The sequence below is a fragment of the Acartia tonsa genome, chromosome 13, assembly GCF_053477335.1.
Source record: "Acartia tonsa isolate MP-2025a chromosome 13, ASM5347733v1, whole genome shotgun sequence".
Lineage (NCBI taxonomy): Eukaryota > Metazoa > Arthropoda > Copepoda > Calanoida > Acartiidae > Acartia > Acartia tonsa.
The window spans coordinates 18136324-18160538 of record NC_137272.1 but is presented as its reverse complement, the minus strand read 5'-3'; the positions used below and the strand labels follow the sequence as shown (position 1 = coordinate 18160538).

The window sequence follows — 24215 nt, the reverse complement described above, 5'->3', positions numbered from 1 at the left end:
ATGGATTTCTCGGCAAATCGTGTCACGACTAAAGATGCTAAAATTGTGCCTTCTGTTGCTATGTCAGATGCGTGATAATGCGTAGTTAGAGAAGGAGAAACAACTTAGGCTAGAATAGGCGCAGCATCTTACAATGCATAGTTAAGACTTTCTGATAATGGTCGTATAATCAAAGGGTTGGTTGATAGTAAACCGTTTTGCCGCGGAATTATAAACTTCATACCAAAGCTAAGCTTACTTTTGAGATCTAATAGAGTATTTAGAGGTTATCCAGGTTCATTCTCGTTCTCTATTTCTCTCATTTTCTTACATTGTCTTATATTAAGAGTTTATTTAATTTTTTTTGTATCACTTGCTTTCATTTTAGCTTTTTCCATCTATCTATCTTACTTTTACATTTTTCTATTCATCTATTCTTTTAAATCTATTTTTAATTCATTCTCTTCTATAAAACTTTTAATTCTTTCTATCTTCTATCTATCTATCCATCGTTCTCTCTCTCTCTCTCTCTCTCTCTCTCTCTCTCTCTCTATTTGCTCTGTGTAACATCATAGTTCCTTTTTTTGAAGAAAAGTTAAGAAAAATTTTCTATATACTAGAAAATACCCCTCTTTTATATACACTTACATTTTTCCTTTCCCTTTTTCATCAAGAATTATCCCCCCCCCCCATTCTTACTTGGTGCTTTACTTTACTTTTGACGTTTTAATTTTGGAAAATGGCGATTGTTTAGGACTTTTTTTATACATTTTTGATGAAAAAGATAATTTTTGCCTTTTGATTTACATCTTAAAAAGGTATTTAAAGCATTTTTTTATCTTATGGGTGAAAAAAAGAATGTCAATTAATGAAAATTTGGTCTTTATATGCTTTAAATTGTCCGAATTTACAAAATTCTCTAAAAATCCAACGCTGTCCTTTCCTCCATACCCTCTACCAATCCCTTTTACCACCTCCCATTTTGTGGTTGTGATCTTTGGTGTTCCTTGCTCCTCCCCCCTCCCCCTTAGAACCATATGTTTCCCTTTTCCCTGATTTTCTTATGACTTCACACACTCGATACACACACACACATAGACGGACCAAAACGACCAATGAGAGCGGGGCAACGGCCACAACCGACCAATCACGGGGCGTCCGGAACCCCGGGACTCGAGCAAATGCGCCGGGGGCCGTGGACGGTCCGTCCGTCCATCCGTCGGTCCGTGGTCCGTCACACGAACACGATTTTCACGCATCTGGCACGCACACACGACCATCTCTCTGTACTGCTGGTCCTTAGTGCCGACTAGACCATACACTAAAATACAAAGAGAGGATTACTACATATTCTAATATTAAATATATTTATATATATAATATAATATATTTATATACATATATTTGATAAAATATATATATCTGAAATATATTTTCTCTGCTGCTCCATCCACATTTGGTGTGTTGAGTTCGGGTAAAGCATATTATGATGTAAATTTAACAATAATGTGACTTTAAATCAACTTTCTGCGGAATAATTTTTAAAAATTTAACATTTACACTTGGTCAATAACTTTTATAGAATCAAATGTGCCTTCAACTTCAAATAAACTGTTAAAACTAATACTGCAAAAAAGTGATTTTTTAGATAAACAACAAAAAATTCACTGCAAAAAAGTGATTCAAGAAGATAAAAAACTTTTCTTGTGAATGGAAAACTAAAGTGAGCGAAAATTCTTAACGTGCATTTTTTCAGTGAGGCCATGGCCACCTCGTACATTAGTTCGCCGCCCAGCGTTCCGCCATCCACAGAGTCGGCGGAGAATGCGGGCAACAACGGCGGCGGTAACGGCGGGGACCAGGGTATGAACCTGGCCGCTCCCGTCTCACAGGGATACTCGACTGGCGCGCTACAGCGCGAACAACCGGTATTTCAACTCATAGCAAAATTATTTTTCAAAATTATCTAATTTTCAAAAAAAGAAATAGGTTATTAAAATATTCTGAATATTATAACTGTGTTCCAAAAAATAAGTTTAATTATTAATGCAAAAAAATCTTCTAAAATCACCTGAAAAATCAACAACATATTTTTTGTTCCTTATTTTTGATTATTTAATGAATTGACTAAAACTTTAGAATTTAGGACCAAGATTTTATCACACGTAAAAAACCTATTTTGTCCCCAATTTTCTTAATCTTACGAACAATAATATTCTAAAAATGGCGAAAAAAAACTTTCTATAGGTGCCCTAGCCCTTTCCTGTCTTAAAAAGATATAATCACAAATTTGACAAATAGTAGAGTGATTAAAAAGTTTTGTAGAAAGATTTGTGACGACCCTATCAGTACATCTCTGATTATTGAGACAAATTTTTAGATTTGATTGATTACAATTCCCATGACAAAAGGTATACTTACTTTCAAGTTAGAGATACTTATTTTGAATTATTTTAATAAGAAACCTGAAAATTTTATTTGGGAACTTTTATTATGTCTGATTGGGTGGTTCAAAATCAATTGTTTACATTTTTCAACCAATAGGTTTAATCTACAGAAGGGGTTAATTTGTTCATAATCATTTTGGATGTTCATTGATTTCAATTGTTTTTGTAAGTTTATTACTGTTTACTACAAATAACTTATAGCTACCATTCATTTAAAAATTGGTTGCATTAATAATGTCAACAACATGGCATTGGATAAAAGTGATCATGACTTACATATTATTGATAAATGATTATTAAAATTCGCGCCATAATATTAATATTACACGATATTCTCAAAAAAAAAATTATATTACTAAATGCTCATGTTGATATAACAACTACTTGAAATTTAGACGTTAAGTAATGCTAATAATATCTCTACAGTTTAGCTGAGAATTTACAGAGAGAGAGAGAGGGGACAATATGCTGTTTATTACACTAGTCCCTAAAGCTTTATAATAATGTTTTCCTTTTCGTTGGCTTAACAACTTTGTTGACTTCAGTGACTTTTGATTGGTTGTATTATGAATTTGAGTTTAAATGTTTTAACCACTATTTTTAATCACTAGAAGGTTTTTTCTACACCAAATCATCGGCCATTGTCTTATCCCTTTAGATCCCTGGAGTTTTTATGTGGTGGTAATTTGCAAATTGATTTGTTAGCATTCTTGTCACGACTATGGGGCAGAAAAACCAGATTACGACACTTCACTCAAAACAATCAATAGACAGATACTTGGTGGATTTTAAATAGACGATTGGCTCCTCCACTAGGATATTCAATTATTTTTTTTTTTTGGGGGGGGGGGATACTACTAGATAATTATTAGTAAATAGCCTTAAAACTGCCCTGATCTGAAAGTAACCTTAACTGAAAATACTAGTGAATTGATTGTTTCAGCCGTTTACGAGCTCTTACTTGAAATACATTCAAAATGCTAAAGACAGACAAACATTATTTATGATTAGCATTAACTATAAATAAAAAGGAATTACAAATAAAATTTGAAAATTATAAAAGTAACATGTTTCAATTATGAAAATTAAATAGTTGAAATGATTTTTTTTCGGCTGGCGAAAAAATTTAGAGGTCCTATTCTTATTCCTTGGTTTTCAAATATACAAACGTGCGTAATTATGAAATAAAAAGTAGCTTCGCTACTAAAAAAATAAACCAAAAATGATTAAAATTAAGACATAATTTAGTTGCCCTGAAAATGAGCTAATCTAAATCGAACGTGACTCATTTAGAATATTTTTTTAATTAAGTGATCTTTCATATTAAATTTTCTGATTTTTATATGATAAATAAATGTCAGGTTTGTTTTTCTATCTGGCCTTTTATCTTTATTCGTTTTTTTATTCTTTTTTGTAGATTATTGCTGGGGTTTTCCTACGGACTTACAATAGCATAAAACCAAATTGATGAAGTTTTTATAAGAAGTAATTTGCCTGTTTTTTACGTGGACATTATAGTTAACTTGAGACATTACAAAAGTTTGTTATACTTACCATAAGACACTTTCCTATAAAGATAAAACTTATGCCGTTAGGGAGATCTTTAGGAATAGACAAAAATTGAATATTAAAATATCTGAAAAATCTTCTAAATATTTTTTTTGAAAAATCTTCAAACCCATATTTTTGACAATCAGATGAAAAAAAAAGAGGTGTAAGCTCAAATAAAGAGATTTAAAGTGCCCTAAAAGCACTAGTTTCAAACCAATAATTTAAAAAATCCGCAAAATATCTGTGAAAGTGCATAAAGATTATAGGCCTATTTGTGCCGCCTGCGGCAGGCCTATTTTCAAGATTTTGGGCCTTAAAATGGTAGGGCTGCTCGAGATCTAGTTGTCAAAACTACCATTGACAAGAAAAATAAGACATTTATCTTTGCCATCCAAATTGTACAGGGTGTCCTAAAAAAAAATTGTGCATGAAAATTTATCCTAGCGATGTTTTAATTAAAAAGTCAATGTATATTATTGTCTTTTCTATTGATACCAATGGTTGTTTTTCATTGGTTGAAATGTTGAAGGCATAATATTTTGTCTTTGAATAAACTTAAACATGAAGTCTAAAATTTTACTTCAGCTTTTTATTTGGAAAAACTTGAAAGTGACATTTTAATTTTGATAGGAGCTTCAATGAATAAAAAGTGAAATAAGAAGGAATATTTTAATTAGTGGAAAACTGAAAGGTTCTTTTTGTTTTATAGCTTTTTAAAAAATTAGCTAACGAACAACAAATCCTCAAAAATTTGGCACAATATTTTTCTAGCTCACCCTGTATTTTCAAAGTGTAAGTGTATATGCAAAAATATTCACTGGCTTTGGGGGCATCAAAATATACACTGCAGAAAAATATCAAGGACAGTTTTGTCCATCTGCTATATCAAGTTTACTACATTTTAAAAAAATATATCTTAAATTGAAAGAACTCTTTTAAATTGTCAAATTAGTCACTTTTTAGAAAGAAATAGGCAATTTATGGTTACAGGCATGATATCATTGTTTGTTGTAAAATCTGCTTTATCAATTTTAAATAATATGGGTCTAAATTCTGATTTTCTTAATGATTTTCTTGAGTTTCTATTAAAACAAAAAAATAATATCTCATACTTCAAATGTACATGATTTATATTCCGTAATTCGTAATTTATCTATTATAAACATTTAAAAATACATAAATTCATAGTTTGTTTCATGTTTAACTCGAAATAAATTATATTAAAACAACAAACAACATGTATGTAGGAAAGTTTAGACGTATTAACAGACGTGCGAATATAAGCTTGTTATAGAGCAGCTGCGCTGCTAAAAATTGAAGGCTAAAAATGCGCAAATCCAGATTCCACCAAGGCAAAAAAAATTCGCTGGCGGGAATTTGACAGCTGAGAGCCGAACATTTGGCCCGCAGCGCCAAAGGTGATTTTTTCTTATTTTATCTTCCATCTGCAATTTTGATGTCATTATCAGTTCAATGATTTCAGTGTGTTTCAGGCCATTTTTTGGGTGAATTTTTTTAAATATAAAGATTGGTAATATGCATAAATATATTTTATCCTTAATCTTCTTTTTCTGTATATGCTATTATTACATATTTATGGTGTTTTAAAATCAAATTAAAGACTAGATAATGACAAATTCGCCTTTGAAACATGATGTCAATAATGACCGCTTTCATCAAATGACATAAAATCGACATATTTATGTCTTTTCTATTCTACTATTATTCAAGAAAGAAAAGTTAGAACTATAATTTTTTCTTTAAAAATAGAAAGCAAAAATGCATCTATAAATTTGAAAAATTTGTCCTTTTCTGTAGAAATTTTTATCTTATCCATTTTTGTGAGGGAACTAGTTTTTAAAACTTTATTTATGGAGTTGCAGTTCTAGGATTCAGGGATAGGACAATGATGGATAAATTTACCCCCAATAAAATGTGAGAAATTCTGACGTTTGTAATATAAAATAGGAGAGGGGGGATTGTTTGATGACAGGGTAGCAAAATTAATAAAGTGCAATTGTCTTTACACTCCTTAGTTGCAGTTAGTGAATGCATCCAAGACAGTGATAAGTCACCAAAAAAACTGTTTTGCTCCCAACTTTTTCGCCATTTTACAGAATCATAGAAATACAACTTACACCATAAGGAGCTTGTAAAAAAAATTGAAGGCAAAAGGAAATAGAACCTAGATCAAACTACTTAAATTATAAAATTCAATTAAAAAATCCCGGAAAAGTCAATTTATTAACCATTTGCCTATCCCATTCACATTGATAAATTACTGCATTAAGTGTAAATTGAAATAATTAGGCTTTTTATTGTTTATGCCTTAATTTACCACTTTGTAAAGAGTTTTTAAAACAAGATTTTTTGTATTATCTTGGACAAATATATCCGAAAGTAGCGAAGCAATAATGATACTATTTTTATCAAAAAGATATATGTATGTCCTGTTATAAAGTAACTGCGTTTTTGATGACAAATTTTTTTTCGACATTTTGTCTACCCAAAAATTTTTCTTTTGTACTTTTTGTCTGTGTGTTTGGTTTTGTGTGTGTGTCTGTGTGTGTCTGTGTGTGTATGTGTGTGTGTGTGTGTGTGTGTGTGTGTGTGTGTGTGTCTGTGTGTGTGTGTGTGTGTGTCATATTGGTTGTCAAAATTATCAGTTATCTTATCAGCAAATTTTTCTATGAATGGTTTGACAGGGAAGGTAAGGACACTAGCAGTGATCTACAATCCATTCTTTCCCCTAGATCTCCAACTATCTCAAGCAGAGGCGTATTATAATAAAATTTTGGGGGAAGATTTATTTATTGTCCAGTGTCTTATCCCTATGTCCCTGATATAGTTGTTGGGTGTCTACATAGTGTTGTTTCTCAGGGAGAAAGGGGACTGAAATGCAAGAAAACGTATTTTCAGCCAATTTAACTTTCATATTGGTGCTGTTATAATATCAATTTAGGACTATTGTATTGTTAATACTAATTCTTAATTTAGTACGAAGTATTAAAAGATAAATGAGCATTAATTCTATTTTGTTATTAGTATGTTAGCTAAGACCATTTTTTCAATATACCATATCGTCTAAGTTATGTTCAGGGGTGGGGTTAAAGGGGTGTTTACCCCTCTCAAAGTTTTAAACCTCTCATTTTTTCAAAATAAAAGCTTGGACGTCCCTGCCTGCGTCTCTGAAAATAAGAAATCGTGTTTGTATGGGTACACAGTGCAGTGTTGCATGTTAACAATTATAACCAGGGATATACAGGGATAGGATTATGGAGAAGAAAAATAACCTTCCTCACAATTCTTAGATTACAACATTCTTAATTGAAGCTGGAAATTTTGAAAGAAAATTTATTTATGATCCCTTTTCTCTGCCGTTATAGAGATATTCAAGATCTTTAACTTTTAAACTTTTATTTTGAAGCAACTGGAATCTAGTTTTTTTTAGTAGTGAAGCTACTTTTTAAATAAGGTATCTCAGTACGTCCAGATCTATTATAGGTTGATGGTAAAGAACTATTATGTACAAAACTATGTTATTATGTTTAATATTAGTTTTTCTAGTTTTTTTTATAAGGCTTTTTGCATAGATTTCAATTTGCAAAATAGGCATACTTTTGCAAGAATTACCAACAATCTTATTTAGATAGTAAAAATAAATATCTATGTATCAAATCTAAGCAACTGTTGATAGATTGATACAAATTGTACTACTCCAAATACTTTGTCAATAACCCAAAACTTTATGGAATAAATTAAGGACGATGGCGAGATAGAAAGGATAAAAAAGTAAAGGAAATAAACTTTTATGTAAAATTAATACTGTATTTAACATTTCAATATTGCTGTATAGTGTTTATATGTCATAATGATAATGTATATATCAGATATAGCATAAAGCATTGCGATTTTAAGTCAATAAAATACCACAAGGATTAGCACGGGGAAAAAGAAATGACATTGTTGAAAGATGGCAGGCGCCATTTTGTTTGTAGAAACTGGTTTAATGAGTGTACGCACTGAATATAGATTACTTTACCATACCCCCCCCCCCTTACTTTCTAACCCCTTTTTGTCTTTTTTTGAATAAATGAGCTCTCTCTCTCTTTCTCTCTTTCTCTCTCTCTCTCTCTCTCTCTCTCTCTCACATTCTTTTTATCTTTCTCATTCTTAGTTTTAGCATAAGTTGCACTTGACCCGTTTTTTATTTAAATGAGATTTAAAGCGAGCGAGAGAGAGGAGAGAGAGAAAAAAAGAGAGAGAATAATTTCCAAGTCAAATTAAGGACCCGACTTACTTCATAGAATAATCATAAGGTTTGGGCTGCTGAAAAGAGAGTAAAGTTTCCAAAAGGGATTAGTTAGGAAAATGGCGGGAAATAGAGAAATTGGGGGGAGGTAACAAAAGGGAGGTGGAGTTAGGGTAAGATGGACGCCATGTTTAGAATACATAATGAAAGGTAATGCAAGTTATATATATGTGAAGGATAGATGGATATATTACTGCTTACTTGTGGATTTATTAAGTTAGGTCTGGGATGTATATATACATATGTGTACAACTTGAAGAAGTGTGCTATTATTGTATGTATGTGTGTGTGTGTGTGTGGCTGATTTTATATTCTGTAGCTGTATTTCTACATTACATTGTACACAACAATGCAGCTTACAACTAGAACACAAGGTTAAGGACTTATTTACTGCCCAAACATTCCCCCTGGGTGTCTCTCTCTATGTCTATCGATTTATTTAAACACCCATCTATCTATCTATCACTCTATCCATCTATTTATATATACATCTATCTATCTGTCTGATTTCTACCTAATCTATCTATCCATCTATCTATCTATCCATCTATCTATCTATCCATCTATCTATCTATCCATCTATCTATCTATCCATCTATCTATCTATTCATCTATCTATCCACCTATCTATTCATTTATCTATCTATCCATTTAACCAATTATCAATCTATCTATCTATCATTAAAAATAGCAACTACTTTTTAACTATTAACCAAAAATTAGTTAAAAGTTAGAAGAATAAAAGTAATAAAGTTGTTATTTTACCATTTATGTGCTGTGCTGTGGTTACTTTTAAGTAAAAACTTGCTATCTTAGGTTTTCAAAATAGATGTCTTAGATATAGAGGGCTGATAGCTAGATAGAATGAGAGACAGAAAGACGAAAAAGGTATAAATCTATATTATTATGGAAAGTTGAAAGACAGTTAAATAGGCAGATAAATAGAAAATCAGGACTAGGCTGAACAACTTTTTTAAAGATAGCAAATCGAGGACATCAATATGTCTATATCTGGTAGCGCAGTTGCTCGTCAATTGGTGTGCCCATACTACATTTTGTGCCTTATTTTTCCTACAGCAAAAACATTTACAACTTAATTTTTATTACCTACGTCTGAGCAGGGGAAGGGATAGGTGCAATGAAGAAAAATATCAAAAATATATATGTATATTTATTGCATATATTTGTATACATATGGAAGTGGTTTTTGCTTTTAATTCAAATTTTCTCCATATCTCCATTTCTCCTTCTCTCTCTCTCTCTCTCTCTCTCTCTCTCTCTCTCTCTCTCTCTCTCTCTCTCTCTCTCTCTCTCTCTCTCTCTCTCTCTCTCTTTCTCTTCCTCTCTATTCTTATTTGTTAAAATTTAAGTATTTAAATAAAGATAAAAATTACAAATTACAAATTTCTGTGGCCTAAGCAACTAATTATAACAACGCACGCCGTTGTTACAGACAATTATAATATACATAGAATGTGAAAAAAGAGTTTAAAAGAGTTTTAAGTATCAATGTATTTTCTCAGTTAAAGCTAGAAGTATAATGCTGACTTCATTGGTTTTATGTCGATGGTTTGTCATTTAATAAGAGTCATCAGAACTGACACTCTAACGTCTTACTACTAGAATTACATATGGAGCTATAATAAAAAGTATCCTTAAAAAGTAGCAGGATGACTATGTCTGTTTGTACCGAAAATTCTCTCTAACACTGAACCGACATGGTTCTCCTTTACCGTGAAGCTTATTATGAGTCCTGAGAGGAGTATATAGGTGGGTAATACGTCGTTGTTTACAATCTAATTATTAAAATCTACTGGCGTATAAACTTAATTATATGTTTATATGCACAGCCACGTTAATAACCGCTTGTCAGCTAATTTTACACCTTACAAAGTGCTCGCAGAAACCTACCAAATGTTCTTTAAGATCTAAGAAACTGCTAATTGAATATATTTCAATTAGAAAGATATTTGTTGTCAAGATTCCGCAACAGATTGTTAATAGACATTGTTAGAGGATTTTTCCAGACTTTCAAATATTTAAAATCATTATAAAAATAGTGTGCTATTGTTTATATAGGTTTCTGGCATTAAAGCCTAAAAGGGAAAAGTTACTTTTGTAAATCATTTAGATTTTATGTCAAAAAATAGTCTAAATTATTTCTATTGTTATTTATATGATTTTTAACTGGCTATGTTTATATGGTTTTAAGCACGCAATGTTTTATTATACATAGTATTTTTAAACTCTTAATTTTAGGTTTCTAAGATTTTCTTATATATTTACACGTTTATATATTTGTCTATTAGTCTATCTAAAATTATACAATTTTTCTATTAACCTTTTCTAACTAATAACTAGATATATCTATCTCTCGATCTATCCATCTATACATTTATTTATCTACCTATCTGTATATCTAACTAACTACTTACTTTTTAACTATCTAAATATCTAACTATCTATCTATCATCCTATCTATCCATCTATCTATCTAATCTATCTATCTATCTATCTAACTATATTACTATCCATTCAACTATCTATCTAGCCTAACAAACCATAATCCCAAAATCGTGATGTCATTAATAGTGTGTTTAAGTTTTCTGTCATTTCTAAGATATCAACAACATTGGAATATATCAAAATTCAATATTAACCTTTTAAGGAAGTTTTATGAAAGTCAATAGAAGTCCAACCACCAAATAGCTAAGTTATATATATATATGTTACTTGTTATTGCTATGCTATTTGTGTTTATTTTTTTTTGAATAAATTTCCTTATGTTATATTATTCAAATATTCCCTAAACATACAACATTAAGAAATTTCTTTTAAATATATCTATAAAATCTCAAATTCTATCTATCTCCCCCTTCCCCTAAAAGGCTATGGAATAGTAAAAAAAAGGCCTGTAAAACCGTTTATACGATCGTTTGAAATCACTAAAAAGTCTAAAAATGATAAAGGTTGATGAATAAAAGCCTTTAAAAAGCCTGGTGCGACTCAAGGTTTTATATTAAGGTTGTCTTATTATTTTATTGTAAGAAGTTTTTATTTTGAGAAAAAATGAAATGTTAAAAATTTGCAGATAATTACAAAAGCAAGCTTGGTATTTTTTCTGTATTTCCCAAATTTTATGATTTTAATGAAGCATGCCTGCTTTAATGGCCAAACTGTATTTAAAACCTTGAAGTGATGGTTTTAAAGGAGTGTCAACCATTTGAAGAAAAAACCATTTGGCAAAATGGCTTATGGTCAAAAATATTAGCAAACAAACTATTCTAATGTTCATGTAAAGCCTCAGAAAAAAACTTCAAAAAAAGGCAAAATTATATTTTCAAAGTATTTGCGATTATACTTTAAGGTTAGGTTAGAATTAACAGGATTTTCAATATCCCAGCAGGGCTAGAGATCCCGTAATGTAAAAAGGTAAAATGTTTGTTTAAAGAAATAATTGTTTCACTTATTAAGATATTGAATCAAAAAAGTTTATAATATATTTGTTGAATTTTTAGAACATTCAGAATATACTACTACTTGAATGAAGGTAGAGAAGGGGGGGGGGGAGGGGGGCTTAAGATTTGTGTATTAAAAACTTATATTCAAATTTAGCGGTTAGGAATAGAGTCAAGCAAAAAATTCGCAAATTTACTTGAAATGTTATTTGAAGTTATTTTTAGTCCAAAAAAGGAGATAGCAAGATACGTTTATTGTAAAAATATATATAATTTAATGTTTAAATATATAAAAATAGACAAAGAAAAGATAGATAGATTATTTTAAAATGGGGCAAAGGAAGGATTTATTTAAGAAAAAAGTGGTAATAAAAATTTTTACAATAGAGGTACAATTAAAAATTATTAATTTTCAAAAAATATTTTTTATGTTATCTTTCTACTAAATATAGATGTATGTAAATCATATAGGTTATCATTTTTCTTTAGAGTTGCATACCTAATTTTTATATTATTTAAATAATTATTAAATCCCTCAAAAAATCTTGAATACCTATTATTTCCTGAAGGTGGGTGTATTGGGTTACCTAAATATGATATTCTATATGCCCGGCCTAAGAGAGTGTTAAGGCGCTACCTATTTTCAAACAATTTCTTTTGATTGTTGTCTGAATACATCTTTTCAACCCCCTTGATTATAACACATTTTTGTCCGAAACTTACATTGACATTATGGCATGTAAAACATTCTTCTAAATCTACATAAACCTTATGTAACCATACTTCTTTGTCGATATAATAATAGCCCTTAAATTAATTGGGAGGTAACTAATTTTGTCGAATCAAATTTTTGAGAAACTATTATGTCTTTTTACACCTTACTCAAAATATAAACTTACACCTTTTTACTTCATGTATTTAATTCATTTTTCTTCAAGTAATTCATAAGAATAATAATATCTTTTTATTCATTTGTATTTGTTAATTTAAATCTAAAATCTAGTAAGATGGCTAGAATAACAAAAAAATCGTCATAATATGTTCTTCTTACATCTTCATATTTATTGAAATTAATGTTTGTCACCCCGTGAGGGCACATATCCCTTTTGTTAATCTCTGACCACGCGCATGTTTATTCTCAAAATATTTATTTTTCAAAAAATCTTAACATAATAAAAAAAAATAATTCGAAGGTTGTAAAAAATGGTATATTGTTTGTAAGGACAAAAGAACAAAGGATGTGGTATAAAAAAGTTGGCAGAAAAAAGAGCTGTCAATGGCTATGTACTGGAACAGTGACATGAATATCAGAGATCTAAAGTGATAAGACAATGAAAATAAATTGATATACATCCCATTTGATGACACATAAAATTACCCCTTCTGTGAATTAAAATTAGTGTTTAAAACATTTAAACACTTAAATCGATGAACCAACCAATAAAAATTCAGTAAAAGTCCCCAAAGTTGTTAAGGCAACAAATAAGAAAACGTTGTCATAAAACTTTGGGGACTAGTGTAATAAACTTTCCATTGTCCCCTCTCTCTCTCTCTCCATGGATATGGCACCGGGAGATAAACTATCTTGCCTCAAAGAAATCTTTGAATTACTTTGCTGTTTTATATCCCAATCTGTGTTTATGTTTAAGTAGCCAAAATATCTCACCATGGCTAAACCCTCTGGTACCAATTTTCCCTTCAAAATCAAACACAGAAAGCACGCTCACTGTGGGATAAAAGTCCTCTAAGTCGGAGGCTTTGATAATATATTTTACTGTAAATATTGTAACAGAAATGTCTGCATTTTCAGCAAGTATAAGATGCAGCTAATAGTGCCTAATGAATGACGTCATACAATACAAATGACCAATGATAGGCTAGTGTATATTTTACATTTGGTCAATTAAAATATTTACTGGCCTATTATTGATCATTTGTATTTTATGACGTTATTTTTTACTAGACACTATAAGCTGCTTCCAAGTATGATCATACTACAATAGTAAAAAAAAATGTTTACCTCCAAAAATCCATATAAAAATCTACTGTGAACTCTTTAGTTTAAAAAAACCTATCCGTTGAGATTTTTGTGGACTATAATTATGGCCATTTGACACATAATATTATCCAGTAAAATATTGAAAAATTGCTCCACGCAAAAACTGATATTTAGACAAAAAAAATCCTCAAAGGGGTGTGCGTGTGTGTGTGTGTGTGCAAACCCTCTCATTTTAAAATGTTAATATTTTCTAAGGTTTTTTTTCACTTGTTTTCAGCTTTACTAAGAATTATTATCATCCTAATGCAGTGTTTTTTTTCACAGGGATTGGAGATGTAGAATTAAATTTTTTTGCAATTTTACTTTAAAATTATGCAGAATATAAAATAAAATTACTTTTAAAAATTACAAAATCCACTTCCCTGCCTCCCTGCAACTATTTGTGCTGCCGCCAACCAAAAAATCTGCGAAAAAAGCCCAAAAAGATTTTTATTATATATATTAACCTTTTGTTATCTTGTTACTTGTAATTTTCACGGTTAATACTTGATATTATATGGTGGAGATTAGAGGCCTTTTTCAACACATTTGCAATGCTTTTGAATGAGATGTCAAAATATCAAATATACACCTCAAAAAGGGTGTTCAAATCCAACCTTTTGACTTAGACGTAACAGAAAACTGTAATTTTACATAATCTATTTCTAGAAATGCCTACAAGGGCTAAAAATTCTTTTGATTTTAAAAAAATCATATGAGTTGAAATAATTGTTGAATCAGGAAATGAAATACATGCCACCTCAGACCCAAGTGCATCACAACGGGCACCCCGCCGCCGGCCTCCATCCTAACCCTTGGGCCCTGCCCGGCACAGGCATCCCTGGAGACCCCTGGGGGACTATGCACCATGGTTTATACGCTCAGGTAACATTTTTCAAAGAATTTTAAAAAGAACTTTCGAAGATAATTGAATTAGATTTTTATGCCGATCACAAAAATTAACTAAAAATATTTTTTTTGTAGGAATTAAAACAAGAAATCAAACCTTTGCCGGCCGACTACGGTCGGTCCGTTCACCACCCTGCCATGCACCACCCGTCCGCCTGGCAGCCGCCAGTCACTGGCGCATACCTGGGCATGGGCGGCACCAACTCGGGCACAAATTCTCCGTCGCCCGTTCACGGTCTTCAACACCCAGCTTATGGAATGAACGGTAAGAGCTCAATTTTATAGATAAATCATTAGATAAAAAAGAGGATACATAATTTGATAGATACTAGCAAGCAATGAAGCAATACATTCAAATATTAATATGTATTAACTTCTTAATTTCTTTTTTTTTAAATGTACCTGTCTTAAACCCATTAAACTACCAACCCCCTTCTTTGCTACGCCTATTACACACCTGTATGGCAGGATGTCGGGGTTAAATAGGTGCTTCCTCCCTCCCCCCACAAATATTTATTGTTCTCACATAATAGGTGTTAACAACGAAATTACAAGGGGGACATTTCAGGTATTTAAAGGGGGTGAGAAAAATTGGACAGGTAATTTTACCCCAAAATATTATTTTTTTTTATAAAAAATTTTAATAAAAAAGAAATAAATTATAAAATCATAAGTGTATCAAATCGACCCCCCCCCCCTCCCTTTTTTTCTTAACAGGAAGTACTTGAGTTTACTAATTTTTTTGGGGGGGTCGGGGAGTTATTCAAAGAAAATAATTTATTGAAAAATTATTTGATTTCATCAACATACACATTTTTTAACTGCTAGTAATTATAAGCTACCTAGGGGAGAATCTCGTAAAAAAATAGTGGGGGTCAGGATTGATTTATCGTCCATTGCCCTTTTCCCTGTATACTTTCTGAAACCTGGGAAATATGATCTACTTTACTTACAAAAGTATTGTAATCAAATACCTAAACTTAATCAATTATACAAAATTCAAGATATTAAAATTGGGTTGAAACATAAAAATTACTGCTTGTTTGTCTTCTGACTAAAAAAACAATTAGTTTTGTTGAAGTTTTTTACCTTAAAAATGTAAAAAATATCTTTTGGTTACATTTCAAAACCCAGAAAGGGATGGGACATTGAACTGTAAATTGCAGTGGTCCGCAAAGATTTTTAACCACGTAATCTTATTCATTGGCCCAAAAATTAAAAGTAATTTATTTGAATTGTGCTTTATTGGTTCCAGACAAGTAGTGTCCAAACTTTTTATCCAATGATTTTAATCTACAGATCAATTCAATCTGTATTATCTTATCCATTAAGATTCCTTTAAAAACCTCTACTACAATCGTCTTTGTAAAGCCATACCCCAATATAACACCTTGAAGAGTAACTTATATAATAAAGTAATAATAAACAAGAACATGAGAAACAAATTGAAACAATTCAATATTGAAATATTTCAATTATTTAGCGTAACATGTCTTATTGAGGGGGGAGGGGTTATTGATATCAAAACCTTTATGTTAGGTATTTAGGCCAGAAATTCATGCATGAATTTTGTAATAACATTATAATTCAATAAAAATCTGAATTAAGATTAGTATTCATAAATTAGCAATGAGAATCACAGCAACATAAGATTTTTTCATGCAACTTTGTTTTCAAAATATTAAGATTTGTGTTTAGATGTTGATGTAATTTGTCCTTAACTTACTCAAAAGTACGGAAATACGGAAAGACTTTAGATATAGAGTAGCTGCGATACTAAAAAGTACATAAACAATGATGACCTGTGCCAATATAGTATATATAGATAGACATGGATAGATAGATGGATATCTATAGAAAAAAATGGTAAATCAATTATGTCCGTAAATTCCTCGGTGTAACAATACAATAACTTTGGGAATGTTCCTTCAGGGATACGGGGAAAGGACAATGGCCGATAAATTAATGTGCATCCCCAATGATTATATACAAAATCACTCCTTCTTGTTTACAATTAGTGGTTGAAACGTTTGTACACTCAACTTAATGAACTAACCAATCAAAATTCAATTCAAGTCCCCAGGGGCGTCCAAGCTTTTTATTTTGGGGGGGGTAATTCGGTTTTGGGGGGGGTAAAATGGCGCGCGAAGCGCGCCGCAAATTTTTTTTACCCCCCCCCAAAATTTTTACCCCGGGGGTAAAATTTGCTTGGGGGGGGTAATTACCCCCCCTGAAATCTGTTGGCAGGGGTAAAATTTGTTTATCACCCCCAAAATTTACCCCCGGGGTAAAATTTTTTGGGGGGGTAATTTAAATTTTATCAAAAATTTAGTATTAAAAATTTTTTTTGTTAGAGATTTTCTATTTTGGGGGGTAAATACCCCCTCCTAAATGGTTGGGGGTGCCTACGGCACCCCCAGGGTAGAGGTAAATTTTAAATGGGGGGGGGGGGGTAAAATGAAAAAACTTTTGGGGGTTTGGGGGGGGGGGTAATCGCCCCATTACCCCCCCCCCTTGGACGCCTATGCAAGTCCCAAAGGTTGTTAAGAATAAGAAAACGTTATTATAAAATTTTGGGGACTAGTGTAATAAACAGCCCAATGTCTTTTTATTAAATAATCCTACCGTTGCCCTCCCTGGAAATGTTTAAATTTGAAGGATTGACCAGAAAGCCAATAAACAACATACCTATAGAGAGCCCATGTTGATTTAGACACAATAACTGCAAAAACAGATCTTTAATAACATAATTGAAAGGTCTCATAAAGTAAATCAATTTTGTAAAAAAAAACAAATTTTGCCAATATGTAAAAATAAAAACATTTAGACGACAAAATAGTTGTTCTTTAGTTAAAATTCAACTTTGCCTCTATAGAATTATTTTAATTGTGAAGATACCCCATAGGGATAAAAATTGGGGGAGGGGGGGGGGGAGAACAAAACAGGTACATATAAATATTTGCAAAACACGAAAAAATTGAGAAGGGAGGGGGTAACTATGATTTTGTTTGGGGGAGAGGGGGGTTGAGGGCATTTAAATATTTTTCAATTTGACTTTGACCTAAAGTAATGTGCATTAAATATGTTTACATAAAAAAGTGAATATTTTTAATTTGCAAAAATCAAAGTTTGTAGTGGTATCTTCGATCAAAAATAGATTTTCATGATTAAAACATTAATTGTTCATAATAAAAAACTGTCATTTTCAGTGATTTGTTGACAATACTGTCAAAAACATCATAGTTTTCAGCTATTTTTAAATTTGTATGAACGCAAGAACAATATTGTGCATAATGGTATCATACAGAGATTTTTTATGTAGAAAAACAAAACAAAACAATAACATGTATTGTTATTTTTTGTAATTTAATTTGTCTATTATTTTTTGCCTTTTATGTTTAAATAATGTAATTATTGTACGGTAGGCGCGTACATTATAAAGTCTTAGTTATTTCATAAAAAATGTTATGGGGGGGGGGGGGGAGGGCGGAATCATTTATTGACATTTATTAAGAAATTTGGTCACATAAACTTTCATTTAACATGAATAAATAAGACCACACGTAGACCAGGCTGGTGTGACATCACTTTCACACATGTTTCATATTATCAAAGCCTTAAAACCCAGGGATCTAAAGGGAAAAGACAAGGGACAATAAATGAATATACATTCCCAATTATGATACTTCTAAAGATTACAATTAGTGGTTTAAACGTTTGGACCTTCAACTTAATAAACAAACCAATCAAAATGCATTTAAAGTCCCCACAATTGTTAAGCCAACGAATATAAAACGTTATGTAAAACTTTGGGGACTAGTGTAATAAACAGCCCAATGTCCCCTATACTCTCTGCTCAAAAATGCGTTTTATTACAACAGCGCAAAATGTAACCTCTCGTCTTAATACAAAAAATCCCCTCTAAATCATATGCGATTGTGTTTTTGTGCGTGAATTATTGAGATTTGATAGAATGTGGAAGTCACTGCACACCCACTTGGGAACATTAACTTATAAATTATGCATATTTACGCAAAATCACCCCCAAACACACACACACACACACACACACTCTCTTTATAAGAGCTCGATCACCCATTAAGATATTGCTAACGGGAAATGGAAGAAATCAAAGATTTTCATGGATTAAAAGCAAATTTATTGATTGCTTATGTAAATCTAATTGAAAAACAAAATGATATACATAAAAGTAATAGACCAAACGACCATCAACATTATAGATTGGATTCGCTTAAAAAAAGTACGAAAAAACATGGAATATTTTATAAATTTATATAAATTGTCACAAAACTTTATAAAACACATTAAATAAGTTACATTATATGAACAGCATTAGTTGTTAGCAAACATTATAAATATTAAGGCACGACCATTGGATAAGACGGTTGTTTCTTCAATAATTCTAAATTTTAATTTAGGAAGATTTTTGTGTAGTTTTTAAAAAATATAGCTTATATTTAACTTTTCAAAATTACATTTACTTTGATTATTTTCTAAATTTATGTTTTTAACAATTACAATTAAAACAATTATTTTTCTCTAACAAATTGCTAAATGGCACAGAACAGAAAAAGGACGGGAAACTAAAGGTACTTAAAACAGAAAAGTGAATTCTTGAAAAACTTTGAATAACCTTGTCACGAGCTTAACCATTAGGTTGGGGGTGATTCTGGTATAGTTTTAAGACCCCCCTCCCTCTGTAAAATGCATCTTTTTCTACTTCTTAAACTGAAGATTTTTATTTATCTTCCTGACTTTTTATTTGTGCATGTATATTAGGGTGGGTCGATTTTGGACATTTTTTTTCTGAGGCCAAAGCGGGGATCTGCACTCAATCTATATAGATATAATACACCTCTGGATGATTTAAAATTTATCCTAAGTCTTAAAACCGCTGACGACCAGACATTCAATTGTATAGCTATTTGTAAATGGGAGTCAAAAATTTATTGAATCATAACTATGGCTTCATGGTGCTCCCTGGAAATGCCTTGAGGAGCTGAGTCAGGAACTTTTGTCCGTTTCAAAAAATCTCGTTCCTAGCCTGAGAAAATCTAAAAAACCTCTACAAATTGGACAATTCTCAATAAACCTTAAAAAATTTTGGTTTATTGAGGCTAGGAACGAGATGTTTTGAAACGGACAAAAGTTCCTGATTCAGCTCCTCAAGGCCTTTCCAGGGAGCACCATGAAGCCATAGTTCTGATTCAAAAAAATTTTGAATGTCGTCTTTGCATACTAATAAGTAATGAATTATATTTTTAAGTGGTCGTGTTCTAAAACTCAATTTTTAAAAATTCTTTTTCGGTCAGAAATGTTTTTAAGGTTAATTTTATCTGTTGCATATCCCCGCTTTGTCTAATTCCGATATGAACCCACCCTAATGTATATCTATCTATTTTTCTTTCTATTCAAAAACTCAAGGAAATCATCCTAAATAATTTGAATAAATGTGTGTGTGTGTGTGACTGTGTGTGGTTTACTAACTTGTCGACAACGTGATAGCTCGTGAGTTTGTCAACAAATAACAAATAACATTGTCATACATTATACTTAATGCATAATACATGCCCTCGATAACTTTATAATAACATGCATACAATGTTGCATAAAATTTAATTCATATAGCAAATCTACTTTAGCAAAAATCTCATAAAGCGTGATTTATTACAACATATAATAAATGATTCAAAGACTACACTATTTATTCTATAGATAAATACTTATTTTTTACTAAATATTGGCATTATTAATACTGCAGTAATGTATGCTAACCGGTAACCATATTCATAAACACTTAAAATTCTTTGCTTTCTTGTGCATAACAAATATTATTAACTTATATGTTTACACAATTTCCTACGCTTATGCTCTAGTGGCTATTTAGCCAGAGAGAGGGGACAATGGGCTGTTTATTACACTAGTCCCCATTATACTAACGTTTTCCTATTTGTTGGCTTAACAACTTTGGGGACTTTAGTGATTTGATTGGTTGATTCATTAAGTTGAGTGTTCAAACGTTTCGACAACTAATTTAATCTACAGATTGGTAATTTTGTGTATCATAATTGGGGATGTACATCAATTTTTGCTTAAGATTAAAAAAAAAAATTTTCTACTAAATTCAGTCTTTTAATTGATAAAGTAAAAAAATGGAACATGAGTTTTTTAATGAAAAATACCTTTCTGAGTTTATATTTTATATTTTACTTTAAAAATCTATGAAAAAATAACGTTTCCCCCCATACAAAAATACTGTTAACATTGGGGAATTTGTAACTGGCTATTTTATTCGCCCCCAGAGGGTCAATAATTTACCAAAATTATTTATTTTTCATAGATTTTCCCTTTCTATAATTATATTTTCAATCTATCTAAAGCATAAAACAAGAATTACTAGAAATTTTAAATCTTATTATATATTACGGCTGAGATTATCACGCTCTACAGACGGACAGACAGACAGACAATATGAAGTGTATAGTAGCTTCGCTATTAAAAACTTCCATTAATGCATCGCTTTCGCAACTTTTTTTGGAATACGAATATTAAAAATAAAAAATCCATACGAGTATAAAAATGTTTAAGTCTTTAAAATGCAGGATTAAAATTTTGGTTCCCATCCCATGACTAGTTTTTCGAGCAGCGCAGCTACTCTATAATATATTTGAAAATAACCAACTTACTTGGATCTTTAACTAGAACTTATGATTCAAGGAAGATCTGTATTTGAAGGGAACTAACTTAAAATAATCCCGGCCCTTCCTTAGTTTTGCCTTGAAATAGTGGTTACCTAGATCTTAACAGACAAATAAAAAAAGTATTTTAGATAATAGGATGATAGTCAAATGTTACAAATGATATTAAAAAACCCAAAACTTAAATTTGCTAAGTTGCGAAACTTTTGCACAATTGAGTCTTTGTTTAAAAAGCAGTCTCTCCTTTCATGATAAGCATTATAACTCGGCATCTAAAATACAGAAAGCATCACTTTTTTGCCTCCCCCCCCCCCCCGTAACAATTGTTTTGATGGTTTATTCTAAAAGTGCGGGTGATATTTGTAAAAATGGGGGGGGGGAATGGTTGGGGTCAAATTTGATTATTTTTCTGTGGGGAGGAGGGGTGGGTATATTTGTGAGTGTATCATGAAACGTAAATATGAAATTTTAAAATCTCAGATTCCTAAAAAGCATCTTTTTCCACCCCTTCCCGCGTTTTTTAGCCCTACAACAAATATCTACCCCCCCCCCCCATCCCCACCAACACGAAATATTTATTCCCCCATTCATTTTTTAAATAATAGATTTGGTCATTACAAAGCGCCCAGCCCCTCCCCTAGGAGCCCACAAATCTTTTTATCCCCCCCCCCCCACGCCTAGATTTTTGGTTCTTTATTATGAAAGTTATTATTAATAGAGTCTAATTTTTATAGCAATCTTATTCAGTCATTTTTCTCTAAAACTATCTATTTATTTATCTATCTATTCATTTATCTATTTGTCTATCTGATTTTTCAAAAATATCTTTTTAACTATTGTCTATCTATCTATCTATCTATTTGTCTGTCTTTGTTTTCTATCTATGAATCTATTTACAATTTCTATTTAGCTAGCTATCTATTCAACTGGCCATCTAATTTTCTACCTTTATTATATGTCCCAAAAAAGTTTGATATCCCTGGGATAAAAAAGATCCTCACCCCTTTTTTTCACGCTTCAATTTACTTGAATAAGCTTAGGCAATGCATCTGTTCATTATCCATCTATCTATCTCTTAATCCATCTGTTGATTTATCCTACCTATGTATGTTTATCTATATGTCTATCTATAGAATTTATAATTTTCCACTAATCTATCCATACATCCTTTGATTATTAATCTATCTAATCTATTTATTAATCCATCGGTCTATCTATTTATTTACTTATCTGTCATGACTCGTATTCATTCGAATCCGGTGGATAGGAACCGGTTCTCATCCATACGAAAAAACTATATCTAGCATCGTATTATATCCAGCTTTCTACGTATATAGCGGAAAGCGGTTTATAATACGATGAAAGAAATAACTATTCTTATATGTAAATCTTACAATAATAAAATTTATCACATTTAATGTGAGAATGTTGCGATTATCATATTTAAAATAAATGCTGTAATAAGCTTTAAAATATTTAAACACTAGTCTCTCATTGGACACAAAATGACGTCCAATAAGAAAAAGGAATAAAAATATTGGAAAGAAAATAATTTTATTTCAAAATTAATTCTTGGCATTTTGGAATAAAAAATATAGGGGAAAGAAAATTATTTATTTCAAATTTATTTCTGGTCTTGAAATAATATTCATTATTTTATTTTAATTCGAGTGTCAACCAATAAGAAATAGGCATGCTGTTTTAAAAGTTTGGAATAAAAATTATTATTTTTTGTCAATTCCTTTTTTCAGAGTATAAAATGAGAATAAATTTTCCAACATCATTATTGATTTCTAATTTAACATTTCATACAGTGGGTAATATTTATTTCATCATTTTTTGTCATTCAAAATCAAGTGTCACAAAAATAATAATATTTAACATAAAAAAGAAATTTTTTAAATAATTTTGTTTTCTTTATTTGTTGAAGATTTAAGCCCAAGCTTTTTTTGAGGGGGGAGACCCCCCTCAACCCCCCCTCTCCTGTGGGGGGAAACCCCCCTCGACCCCCCCCCTGACGCTCTCTTATTTAAATCTTTCATTATTTCTATAATTTATTCTAACTATCTTATAAATTTCAAAACATGAGATAAAAAGGAAATAATTTACTGTTCATTATTAAAAAATTTAAAAATTGTAAAAAAAATTCCAACATGATTTTTAATTTTAAATACAAGAATATTTTTTCCTATATGATATGTTAAATTTAAATACAGGAATAATTTTGTACTGTGGAATTGAAGAAATAAATGCTGTACATTAGAGTGGCTTGATTTTCAATGATTTTCTAATTTTAAATGTGCTACATACACTTTCTGTCTGAACATCATATAAGAGACCAAAAAATGAAAAGAAAATATTTTGAATAATGGGGAGGCTCGCTGATGCATGTAAACTTTTAGAAAGACAATTGTGGGGAGAATTTTTTTTTTTTTTTTTTGGGGGGGGGCAATTATTTTTCTTTCAAAGTATAGCTTTATGCACCTTCCCAATTTTGTCTTGAAGAGTAGAATAAGAATAAAAAATCTGTTTTTAAAACTATTGATCCTAGCAAGAAAAATCCATAAATAAATTTAAAAACCAAGAGATTTTACATTTAATTTAAGATTTTTCATGCTTGGATGAATATTTTTTAAAACCAATTTGATATTCTTATATTAATCAACAAGACAAATTCAAAAAGATGCATAAAGCAATACTTTGAAAGAAAAAAAGTTGCACCTCCAAAATAAACTTCTAAAATTTTTAATGCATGGAAACACCTTCCCCCCATTTCCCCTCAAGGACAAAATCAATTTTTTA

General features: G+C 30.9%; 1 protein-coding gene across 3 annotated transcripts in view; it reads left to right on the top strand.

Annotated features, from left to right (window-relative positions):
* The first annotated feature begins 1233 nt into the window (after window positions 1-1233).
* Window positions 1234-24215, top strand: part of LOC145334880 (silk gland factor 3-like) — a 63985-nt gene continuing 41003 nt past the window's right edge. For all 3 annotated transcript variants that reach the window (XM_080180493.1, XM_080180492.1, XM_080180491.1), the window contains exons 1-3: window positions 1234-1907; window positions 14527-14670; window positions 14770-14959. In XM_080180493.1, the coding sequence (XP_080036619.1) occupies window positions 1743-1907; window positions 14527-14670; window positions 14770-14959 (499 nt within the window). In that variant the 5' untranslated portion in view covers window positions 1234-1742. The remainder of the gene's footprint in view (window positions 1908-14526; window positions 14671-14769; window positions 14960-24215) is intronic.